Source organism: Camelus ferus, chromosome 6, assembly GCF_009834535.1.
Source record: "Camelus ferus isolate YT-003-E chromosome 6, BCGSAC_Cfer_1.0, whole genome shotgun sequence".
NCBI lineage: Eukaryota > Metazoa > Chordata > Mammalia > Artiodactyla > Camelidae > Camelus > Camelus ferus.
The window spans coordinates 29,577,193-29,590,727 of record NC_045701.1 but is presented as its reverse complement, the minus strand read 5'-3'; the positions used below and the strand labels follow the sequence as shown (position 1 = coordinate 29,590,727).

Genomic DNA, 13,535 nt, shown 5'->3' with positions numbered 1-13,535 from the left:
AAGACACAGAGCAGCAGATTGAATAATAAAACAAAAGCCTACAATATGCTGCATGCAAGAGACCCACTTTAGGGTGAGGGACACATATAGGTCAAAAGTGGGAGGACTGAATAAGATATTTCACACAAATGGAAAGGACAAGAAAATGAAAGTAGCAATATTCACATCAGACGAAATAAGACTTTAAATCAGAGACCATAAATAAAGAAGGACACTATATAATGATTAAAGGAGCAATACAAGATGATGATATTATACTCGTTAACATATCTGCACTCAATAAAAGAGCACTTAAATATATAAAGCAAATACTAACAGACATAAAGAGAGAAATTGATGGGAACACAATCACAGTAGGAGATTTCAACATCCCATTAACATTATTGGACAGATCTTCCAGACAGAAAATCAATGGAGATACTAAATGGCACAATAGAACAGTTTGAATTGGTTGATATTTTTAGGACATTACATCCCCAGAAAAACAAATATACATCCTTTTCAAGTGTGCATGGAACATTTTCTAGGATAGATCACATACTCAGGCTTAAAAGAAGTCTCAACAAATTTAAGAGAATAGACATTATTTCAAGCATCTTTTCTGACCACAATGCCATGAAACTACAAATCAACCATAAAAAGACAAATGAGAAAAAAAAAACAAAAACAAAAACAAAAAACGACTACACGGAGACTAAACAACATGCTACTAAAAAACAACAGGTCAACAATGAAATCAAAGAAATTAAAAAATACTTTGAGAAGAATGATAATGAAAACACAACCACACAAAATCTATGGGATGCAGGAAAATGTCCTAAGAGAGAAGTTCACAGCAATACAGGTCTTCCTCAAAAAACAATAAAAATCTCAAATAAACAATCTAACCTATAACCAAAAAGAATTAGAAAAAGAAGACCAAACAAAACCTAAAGTTAGCAGAAGGAAGAAAAAAAATACAGATCAGGGAGGAAATAAATAAAATAGAGATTTAAAAAAAATAGAAAAATATCAATTAAATCAAGAGATGATCTTTTAAAAGAGAAAACAAAATTGAGAAACCTCTGGCCAAGCTCACCAAGAAGAAAAGAGAGAGAACACAAATAAACAAAATAAGAAAAGAAAATGAAGAAGTTATAACCAATACTACAGAAATACAAAAAACCATAAGAGAATACTATGAACAACTATTTGGAAACAAACTGGACAACCTGAAAGAAACTGACAAATCTATGGAAACATACAGTCCACCAAGAGTGAATCAAGAAGAAACAGACCACTTGAAAAGACCAATTACTAGAAATGAAACAGAATTAACAACTAAAAAAAAAACCAAAAAAAACCTCCCTACAAACAAAAGTCCAAGACTAGATGGCTTCACTAGGGAATTCTACCAAACATACAAAGAAAAATTCATACTGGTCCTTCTCAATTTCTTCCAAAGACTGAAAAGGAGGGAATACTCCTAAACTTATTCTATGAAGCCACCATCACCCTGATACCAAAGCCAAAGACACAACCAAAAAAGAAAATTACAGGCCAGTCTCATCCATTGATGAACATAGATGCAAAACTCTGAAACAAAATATTAGCAAACAGAATACAACAACACATAAAAAAGATCATACACCATGATCAAGTTGGATTCATCCTAGGGACACAAGGATGGTTCAACATATGCAAATCAGTATGATACACCACATCAACAAAAAAAAAGGACAAAAATCACATGATCATCTCAACAGATGCAGAAAAAGCATTTGATAAAACTCAACACCAATTTATGATTAAAAACTCCTACCAAAGTGGGTAGAGATGGAACATATTTTAACATAATAAAAGCTATTTATGACAAACCCACAGCCAGCATAATACTCAATGGTGAAAAACTTAACACCTTCCCATTAAAATCTGGAACAAGACAAGGATGCCTAACCTCACCAGTTCAATTCAACATAGTCTTGGAAGTTCTAACCGTAGCAATCAGGCAAGAAAAAGAAATAAATGGAATTCAAATTGGAACAGAAGAGGTAAAATTGTCACTACATGCAGATGACATGGTATCATATATAGACACCCTAAAAGCACCACACTTTTGAGCTGATAAGACAATTTGGCAAGGTAGCAGGATACAAGATTAACATACAGAAATTAGTTGCATTTCTTTACACCAACAATGAAATAGCAGGAAAAGAAAGTAAAGAAACAATCCCTTTTAAAATTGCATTGAAATCAATAAAATACTTAGGAATAAATCTGACCAAGGAGGTGAAAGACTTATACATGGAGAACTACAAAACACTGATTAAAGAAATTAAAGATTATTTAAAGAAATGGAAAGATATCCCACGATCTTGGATTGGAAGAATCAAAATACTTAAAATGGCCATTCTGCCCAAGGCAATCTACAGATTTAATGAGATCAGTATCAAATTACCCAGGACTTTTTTTTTTTATAGAAGTAGAACATATAATTCTAAACTTTACATGGAATCACAAAAGTCCCATAATTGCCAAAGCAATACTGAAGAAAAAGAATGAAGCTGGAAGAATAACTCTCCAAGACTTCAGACAATACTACAGAGCTAACAGTAATCAAACAGCGTGGTATTAGCAAAAAAAACAGACACATGGATCAATGGAACAGAATAGAGAGCCCAGAAATAAACCCACAGACATACAATCAACTAATCTTTGACAAAGGGGGCAAGAATATACAATGGAGAAAAGTCTCTTCAGCAAGTGGTGTTGGGAAAACTGGACAGCAGCATGTAACACGAATGGCACAGAAAAGGCTAGGTTCCCCAATCACAGGCCACCCATCGCATTCTCAAGCTCCTGCTAGAGAAGCCAAACCTTGTCTGATCCAGTTTTACTCAATTGTCTTTCATTTCTTTTCAGTTCAATGTTATTTGCATAATAAATGCCACTCATTTAAATTTTCCATGTGAGCTTTATGTTAGAAAGGACCGTTTTCTTTTTCTAACTCTAACTTAGTTTTACCTGTGTCTGAGTAGAAATATAGATTTTTAAAGATATTTCATATTTGATCATATGTACAAGTTGTCATAATGAATGATTTCATCTACCATATCAGATTTGATTCCTTCTATACGTACATTTAGCTGGATATATTTTATAAATATGCTTGTAAATTTTCAAAAAACCCTAAATCAATAAATATTATTTGATTTTAATTTTCCAATTTTATACAACAAACAGTAAAAATTACTTTTATGATTCTCCTCAGGATTTTTTCTAGTTAGTATTTTGAGATTGAATACTCTCTTACTCTATACACAAAAATAAAATTAGAATGGCTTAAAGACTTAAATATAAGACAAGACACAACTAATCTCCTAGAAGAAAACATAGGCAAAACATTCTCTGACATAAATCTTAGCAATGTTTGCCTAGGGCAGCTACCCAGGCAATAGAAATAAAAGCAAAAATAAACAAATGGGACCTAATTAAACTTATAAGCTTTTGCACAGCAAAGGAAATCACAAGCAAAACAAAATGACAACCTTCAGAATGGAAGATAATATTTGCAAATGATGTGACTAAAAAGGGCTTAGTTTCCAGAATATATAAACAACTCATATAACTTAATAAAAAAAAAAAAAAAACCCAATCCAAACATTGGCAGAAGATCTAAACAAGCAATTCTCCAAAGAAGACATGTAAATGGCCAATAAGCACAAGAAAAAATGCTCAATATCACTAATTATCAGAGAAATGCAAACCAAAACTACAATGAGGTATCAACTCACTACCAGTCAGAATGGCCATCATTCAAAAGTTCACAAACCATAAATGCTGGAGAGGTTCGAGAGAAAAGGGAACTCTCTTACACTACTAGCTGGAATGCAGTCTGGTGCAGCCATTATGGAAAACAGTATGTAGATTCCCCAAAAAACTAAATAGACTTACCATATGATCCAGTAATCCCACTCCTGGGCATATATCCAGAGGAACTCCAATTCGAAAAGATACAAGCACCCCAATGTTTATAGCAGCACTATATACAGACATCAAGACATGGAAGCAACCTAAATGTCCCTCAACAGATGACTGGATAAAGCTGTTACATATTTATACAATGGAATACTACTCAGTCATAAAAAAAGAATAAAATAATGCCACTTGCAGCAACATGGATGGAACTGGAGATCGTCATTCTAAGTGAAGTAAGCCAGAGAGAGAAAGAAAAATACCATATGATATCACTTATATGTGGAAAAAGAAAGAAAGAAGGAAAGGAAAGAAAAGAAAGAAAGGAAAGAAGAGAAGAGGACACTAATGAACTTATCTACAAAGCAGAAGCAAACTCGCAGACACAGTAAACAATCCTTACGGTTACTGGGGGAAAGACGGTGGGAAGGGATAAATTTGGGAGTTTGAGATTTGTAAATATTAACCACTATACATAAAAATAGAGAAAAAACAAATTTCTTCTGTATAGCACAGGGAACTATATTCAGTATCTTGTAATAACCTTTAATGAAAAAGAATGTGAAAACTAATATATGCATGTATGTGCATGACTGGGACATTATGCTGCACAGCAGAAATTTACACGTTGTAACTGATTATATTTCAATAAAAAATACTGTAGGAAAAAAGAATAGATAGATGGCAAATAAGCATATGAAAAGATGTTCAACATTATACATCATTGGGAAATTTAAATTGAAATAATGATCTATCAGTTCACATCTATTATAATGATAAATCCAAAGCACTTGACACTATCAAAAGCTGGAAAGTATGCAGAGTAATACGAGCTATCATTCATTATTGATGGGAATACACAAGTAGACAAAAATTTATCACAGATCTAATATAGCTGAGAAACACTGTGAACCAATTTGACATAATTGATATTTATAGATCACTTTAACCAAAAACATCAGAATATTCATCCTTTTGAAGTTCACAAAGAACATTTACTAACTTAGACCATATTCTGGGCCATAAAATAAGTCCTAATAAAAGTTAAAGAATTCAAGTCATACATATATACATACATATATACAGATATGTATATAAATGTTCATATACATAAACATATATAAATGTTCATAACTTTATTTATAAGAGCCAAAAACTGGAAACAACTCAAAAGTCCCTCAGCAGACAAATCATTTAACAAACTGTGGAATATACATAAAATGGAATACTAGTTAGCAATAGGAAGGAACGCACTATTGATACACAGAAAAACATGATAAATATCAGAATAAGTATGCTGGGTGAAAAAAGTCAGGCAACAAAAAGTACATTCTACATGTCTCAACTTTTACTAAACTCTAAGAAATGCAAACTAATGTATTAGAAAGCAGATTAGGAGTCATCTGGGGAGGGAGGGATGGAAAAGGGGGATTATCAAGGAACACAAAAGCTTTTACAGGCTGATGCGTATGTTCACTATCTTAATCGTGTTTTTAAGTTTGAATATATATGTCAAATTTTATCAATTCATACACTTTTTCTTTTTGTATTGAAATATAGTTGATGCAAAATATTACATAAATTACAGGTATACAATATGGTGATTGACAATTTTTAAAGGTTATACTCAATTTATGGTAATTATAAAATACTGGCTATATTCCCTACATTGTACAATATATCTTTGTAGTTTATTTTACACAGAATAGTTTGCATCTCTTAATTCTCTACCCTTGTATTGTCCCTTCTCCCTTCTCTCAAATGTTAACTACTAGTTTGTTATCTGTATCTGTGAGTCTGCTTCTTTTTTGTTATTTTCACTAATTTGTTGAAATTTTTAGATTCCACATATAAGGGATATCATACAATATTTGTCTTTCTCTGTTTATTTCACTTAGCATAATATAGTCCAAGTCCATCCATGTTGCTGCAAATGGTGACATTTCATTCTTTTTATGGCTGAATAGTATTCCATTGTATATATACAACATATCTTCATTAACTTCTCATCTGTTAATGGACACTTAAATTGCTTCCACATCTTGGCAATTGTAAATAATGCCTGCTCTGAATATGGGGGTGAGTGTATCTTTTCAAATTAGTGTTTCTGTTTTCATGGATATATACCCAGGAGTGGAAGTGCTGGGTCGTATGGTGATTCTATTTTTAGCTTTTAGCGAAAACTCCATACTGTTATCCACAGTGGCTGCCCCAATTTATTTTCCTACCAACAGAGTATGAGGGTTCCCTTTTTTCTGCATTCCTGCAAGCAATTTGTGTACTTTTTGATGATAGCCACTCTGACAAGTGTGAGGTAGTATCTCATTGTGATTTTGATTTGCATTTCCCTGATTAGCAATTTTCATGTGCATCTTTTCCCTGATTAGCATCTTTTCACGTGCCCATTGGCCATCTGCATGTCATCTTTGGAGAAATGTCTACTCAGTTCTTCTGTTAAATTTAAACTGGGTTGTTTCTTATTTTGATGTTGAGTTGTATGAGCTATTTATATATTTTGGACATTGACCACTTTAAATACATGTGGTTTGTTATATGTTGATTACACCACAGTAAAGTTATTTTAAAAATCTAAAAGGCCAAAATAAATGTATTTTACTCTAACATCAATGTTCTTTTTTTAATCTAAAGATATCTTAATAATTTGACACTCACTGCCTATCAGGACCTCAAATAATCATAGATAATGTTGAAAGAAATCAGTCAGCCAATCAAGATTACCTGTCTGTTTATAGAACATTAGACGTGCAGTAGAGCATGCCATTCATGGCAGGGTTTTCTTTTGGTGGTTGTATATCACACTGGTTAGGATATGATTGCTCTAGAAACTGGAACTAAACCTTAATTGAATCTGATTATTTAGATCTAGTTAGAGATTAAGACTGCAGAAGACATCTTCTTAGTACTTACAGGTTAAATGAAAAACAATTTAAAACTTCACTGATGTTTAATACTTAGCTGCTTTACATACGATTTTGCTTGTCTCCCTTTTCTGATTTTCAGAATATGCAAAAATTATTACTCTTAACAAAGAAGTCCCCAAGAGATGTCCAATGTAAATTATTTTCATGATTCTTGTTCTGCCCAAAACAGAGAATAGGAAAACTTCACCCAAGAGATTCCCTCCAGTGATGAATATATATCAAGCTGACGGAAACTTCTTCCATAGATACTGTCTCTACCCAACAGTGGATGTTATCTCAAGCATCTATCAGAAGAGAGAGTAAAATTTATCTGGTCCTAGAGAAAACTTGTGTATAGTAAGTTATCTCATATTCTCTGTGACTCTCTTCTTAAAAATAATTTTTTTAATATTTATATGCATCTGTTTCATGCATGCCTATGGTTGAAGATGATTATGCCTTGTTTAGCTTCTAACCTTTAAAGAGATAATTTATGGGTTTTCTGCTCCTATTCTATTCTACTGGAATTTCTATGGTCTCTTTAACAACAGTGTACACACCACCATAATGCTGTGCCTCAGAGATGCTCCCAGGTCTACCTCAGGAGATCATGGTTCTTTGATTATTATCACAGCTACCTGATAATTAGCAACTCCCAGCTATCCTGCTAAATGATTCTTGCCTTACAATTTAAGAAGATAAAGTATTTTATATCAGAGAGAGTAATGCATAATAAGATAACATTTAGCATAGAGATCGAAATAAAATAATAGATATCCAGTGAGAAGTGATATGAAACTCAGTTACTGTAGGATTAATAGGATTTAATAGTATTAAAACTCATAACCTGAGGAAAAAAGGAAGCCAGCTTTGGGTAGAGAAAGGAAGGTAGAGTATCTCTGTATAACTTACCAGTGTATAGCTCAGGCAATCTATTAAATTTTCTCAAGTCCAAGTTTCTCTTTGTACAATTATAAATGTTGATAATCTCACAGTTTCAGGATTACTCTTATTTAAAAATTAATAGAAGGACATTGCATCTAGACCAGAATGAAAAATATGTGGTTATATTTTAATACTCAAAAAAAAAAAAACCCTCTATTTGTCTTTCTCTAACTTTTCAATGTCCCTAATCCCAAAGTTATCAGTACCTCCTTTTGTGAAAATTCACCCAGAGTTACAAGATTCCAAAGGTACTTCAAGAAAATGTGCTATTGCTTCTTGTAGGTTTCTTAAAATATTAAACCCCTCCTAGACAAAAGCAGATGTGAAAGGTGAAAAAGGTGCTAAGCGCATGGAAAGCAAGAAGCAAGTCTGCTATTTCCCTCCCACCTACATCCTATAGGGCTGCTAAGCATCTGCTTATTAATTTAGAAAAAATATAAGCAGTATGTGTTTTAAAGAAAATTGATTCCATATATTGTACTTACAGAAGATGTGTGGCTGTTAACTAAGATTGTTGCCAGTAAGCTCTGGGAACTGCAGAGCTTGAAGTTGCATTTTAATGAATAAAGAAATATCTAATATTTATTATTCATGCACTGAGTACCAGAAAACTTTCATTGCTTTCTGTATATTTTCTGGCTTGAAGACAAGTCTATTAGATTGAGTATTCTCTTTATACAGATGAGGAAATGGAAACAGAAATATTTAAGTCAAGCTCACAAGGTCAACAAGTAATAGAGTTCAGACCAGATTTGACTAATTTAAAAGTCCACATTTACTCTACAAGTTATCCCAAATATTGATTAATTTTAATCAAGTAATATAGTCTACCAGTATTATAAAATATTAACAACTTCAAAACTGATTTTAAAAGTAGTTATGATTTCTTATTGGTAAACTGTTCCTCAGCAATGTACACATTCATCTTTTAGCAATTTCTGCACTCAAGCACAGTTGAAATTCTGCTTTTGCTATGAGCTATCTTCTATGTCTCTATTTTTAACAGGTACAAAATTAATTACAGAAAATTAATACTGGAAAGGTTTATCTTGACAAAAAAAGTGCTAATTAACTTAGTCAAATACAGGTGCTAATTTTCAATGAAATTTAAACTTCACTGAGACAGAATTTCAACTGAATTTTAAAAAGTTAAGTGCCCTTTCCCATCACTTGTGAGACTAACAGTCTATCCTTCTCTGTAGGTTATTTTAGAGGACACACTGAATAAAATGGATAAAGGAAATCTGTCTGTAGTGCTTCTGGGACTTTGCTGGGATATGCAGGTCTTACTCCTATTGATATTTTTTATGCTTTACCTGATCATTGTATCTGAAAATATTGCCATCATGGTCTTAGTCATCATTGACACCCACCTGCATTCCCCCACGTACTTCTTGTTGGTCAACCTGTCCTTTGTTGACATGTGGCTTTCTTCAGTCACCACCCCTAAGATGATTACAGACTTTGTCAGGGAGAACAAGACTACTTCCTTTGGAGGCTGCATGTGCCAGGTCCTCTTTGTGCATTTATTTGGAGGAGGTGAGATGGTGCTATTGGTGGTAATGGCCTATGACCACTACGTGGCCATCTGCAAGCCACTCCAATATTCGACCATTATGAACCTGCAAAAGTGCATTTGGCTCGTGGCGACTTCCTGGACCACTGGCTTTGTGCATGCCATGAGTCAAATGGTTGTGATTATGCGACTGCCCTTCTGTGGCCCCAGGGAAATTGACAGCTTCTTCTGTGATGTATCACTGCTAATCAAGCTTGCCTGCATAGATTCCTGTAACTTGGGAGTACTGATGAATGCTGACAGTGGGCTTCTAGCCATGACCTGCTTTATAGTATTGCTGATATCCTACACATATATTCTTCTCGCTGTTCGCCAAAGCTCTAAAACTGGTGCTTCCAGGGCCCTCTCTACCTGCACTGCCCACATCACAGTGGTGGTGCTCTTCTTTGGGCCCTGCATCTTCATCTATGTGTGGCCACTCAGCATCACCTGGGTGGACAAATTTCTTGTGTTTTACTCTGTCTTTACACCTCTCCTAAATCCAGCCATTTATAACCTGACAAATAAAGAGATAAAAAATGCTGTAAAGAGATTCAGAAGCTACTACATGCATTCCAATGGAGATATGTAATGCCCAGAAACCTCACTGTAAGCATTTCAAATTGACAATATACTGACCTTATAAAAGAGGTTGAGAATTCTAGGCACTCAATTTATATCTACATATTTTGCCTGTCTCCAAGTGCAGGAATAAGATGAACATAATTCAAGAAATTTCAACATTTAATAATCAACCACTACCATGAAATACCATGAAATATTTTCCTAAAGTTCAAACACAAACGATTCTTCTTTGTGAGGGAATTGTCTAATCAATTTTCCTATGCCTTTTAACTACGTTAAATCAGAAAGCTGAAATCCATTCAGCCAACTAATACATCCATACTGATTGTCAGCATCTTAACAAATTTCTCTTGAATTTTCTCCTAACTCCATTTGGAAAGTGTCTCTATAACACTGACTCCTTCCCTCAAACCTTTCATTTAACCTCTTCTCAGGAGGCAACTGAATTATTATTTAACGTAATACTTTACCCAAATACTAATGAAAAGCAGTAGGGGAGAAATAAAGAGGGAATGAAATAACAGTGGTACAGTAGATAGGGAACAATAGTGGAGGTTAGAATAACAAGTTAGGTTATTCTCTGTTTTGTTTCCAATAACTCAATAAAAGTGAAAAAATGTAAAACTTAATCATATTTATTTGGGTCATCTCGGTCTCAAGGTCTAATATTTATCCTTTAGATTATAATTAACCATTTGTGTAAAGTCTTGAAATGTAAACTGCTTAATAGCTGGAGCTATATCTTACCTTGTTAATTCTTGAAATTATAGTACTTATTACAGTGGTTAACATACAATCAACATTTAAAAAGTACATTTTAATTTATACATAAAGGCCGATTTTCCATTCAAATACCATACTATGTATTGATCATGGTGTATTTAAGAACAAGCTGTTGTCATTAAATACAGATTCCTAAAAAATTAAAATTATAAATAAAATGTACTTCTAGAATTATAAATTAAGTGGATTAAAATTCATTTATAAGAATCAACAATAAAAGTCCCAAAGTAAAAATATGGTGCATATATCACTTTTATTTCTCTTGCTATAGGAACAAAGTAGAAATAAAGGCAGAATAAAACTAATGTACCTATCTAACAAGGAAATCTCAGAAAAAGAAAGTAAGAAAATCCGCTTAAAATTGCATCAAAGAATAAAATACCCGAGAATAAACTTAACCAAGGAGGTGAAAGACCTGTACACTGAGAACTATAAAACATTTATAAAGGAAACCGAAAATGATTCAAAGGAATAGAAAGATACCTCATGCTCTTGGACTGAAAGAATTAATATTGTTAAAATGGCCATACTACCCAAAGCAATCTACAGATTTTCTGTGATCCCTATCAAAATACACATATTTTTCACATTACTAGAACAAATAATCTTAAAATTTATATGTAACCACAAAAGACCCAGAATTGCCACAGCAATCCTGAGGAAAAAGAACAAAGTGAGAGGCATAACTCTTCTAGACTTCAGACAATATTGTAAAGCTACAGTAATAAAAGCAGCATGGTATTGGTACAAAAACAGACATACAGGTTAATGGAACAGAATAAAGATCCCAGAAATAAAGACATACCCTTATGGTAAATTAATCTGTGACAAAGGAGGCAAGAATATACAGTGGAGAAAGACAGTCTCTTCAAGTGGCATTAGGAAAGGTGTAAATCAATGAAATTAGAAGACTTTCTCCTACTATACACAGAAATAAACTCAAACATGGTTTAAACACCTAAATATTAGACATGACACCATAGAAGTCCTTTTGTGAGTTTTATGAAGAGAATATAGGCAAAACATTCTTTGACAAATTGTAGTAATGTCTTCCTAGGTCAGTCTCCCAAGGCAAAAGAAATTAAAGCAAAAATAAACTAATGGGACCTAATTAAAGTTAAAGGCTTCTGCACCTGAAGGGAAAACATAAACAAAATGAAAACACAACCTACAGACTGGAAGAAAATATTTGCAAACAATGTGAACAACAAGAGGTTAATATCCAGAATATACAAATAGGTCATAGAACTCAATATCCGCCCCCCACCAAAAGCAACCCACTCAAGAAATCGGCAGTAGACCTAAATACACATATCTCCAAAGACATACAGATGGCCAACAGAGACATGAAAAGATGCTCAATATCACTAATCATCATGGGAATGCAAATCAAAATCACATTGAGATATCACCTCACACCTGTCAGAGTGGCTATTATAAAAAAAAGTACACAAATGAAAAACATTGGCAAGGATGTGGAGAAAAGGGAAACTTCCTGCATTGGTAGTGGGAATGTAAATTGGTGCACTCACTATGAAAAACAATAATGAAGTTAAAAAACTAAAAATAGAGCTACCATATAAACCAGCAATCCCACTCCTGGGCATATATCCAGAAAATATGAAAACTCTAGTTAGAAAAGCTACATGCACCAAATGTTCACTAGTAGTATTATTTACAATAGCTAAGACATGGAAACAACCCAAGTGCCTATCAACAGACAACTGGTTTAAGATGTAGTGTGTGTGCGCATACATATATATATACACACACACACACACACACAATGGAATATTACTCAGCTATATTAAAGAATGAAATATTGCCATTTTCAGCAACATGGATGAACGCAGAGAAAATCATGCTAAGTTAAGTGACTCAGACAAAGGAAAACAAGCATTACATGCTACAACTAATGTGTAGTCTTAAAAATAATACAAATGAATCCAAAATGCAAAACAAAGGCAAACTCACAGACATAGAAAACAAACTTATGGTTACCAAGGAGGAAAGGGGAGGGGGGAGGAATAAATGAGGAGTATGGGATTAACAGACAAAAACTACTATACATAAAATAGATAAGCAACAAGGATTTTCTGTATAGCAAAGGGAATTATACTGAATATCTTGTAATAATCTACAGTGGAAAATAATCTGAAATATATATACACTGAATCACTTTGCTAAGTGAAGCTGCATCACTTTGCTGTACACTTGAAATTAATACAATATTTGTAAATCAGCTATACTTCAACTTAAAAAGTGAAAAAATTAAAACAATTTTTAACAAAAAAAAGTACTTACCCTGTCTGTGCCTGCTCTATGCCATTATGATATGAGTATTACTTTATGAGTTTATTATTCTTCCCAAATTATGAATAAGAAATTGAGACTCAGAAATATGAAAGAAAGTTCCTTAAGATAACAGAATCTTATTTTTTTCTTCTCTTAGGGTAGTTAAAGATCAATTTGATTTCCAAAACTACTCACTTATTAAATGACACTACACACAATAGAAAATTATATCCTACGAGAGTGAAAAAATAAATTATGCCAAGAATAACATGAGTACCTCTATCAACCTAACAATTTAAAAAATATTGGAAATACCCTAATTTGCAAGTTAATTTGATTTTAAAGTGTAAACTGAGAACAAGAGAAACATCATCAAGGACATTCCTGCACACAGATCATACCAAAGGACTAAGAGTCAACTACGTGGCTAACTCTATCTTGGGCTGTAGCCTCAGTTCATCCTCATGGGTAAACCCATTCATTCTCTGCACTGTCAT

General features: G+C 33.3%; 2 protein-coding genes across 3 annotated transcripts in view; one reads left to right on the top strand and one right to left on the bottom strand.

Moving 5' to 3' along the window:
• LOC102505575 (olfactory receptor 11G2) overlaps positions 1 to 13,535 on the bottom strand; it is a 442,453-nt gene that overhangs the window by 265,914 nt on the left and 163,004 nt on the right. The window lies entirely within an intron of this gene.
• LOC102514055 (olfactory receptor 4K14) lies at positions 6,028 to 9,967 on the top strand. Its single transcript, XM_006194467.3, has 2 exons — positions 6,028 to 6,033; positions 9,023 to 9,967. The coding sequence occupies exons 1-2, from the start codon at positions 6,028 to 6,030 to the stop codon at positions 9,965 to 9,967; spliced, it is 951 nt and encodes a 316-aa protein (XP_006194529.3).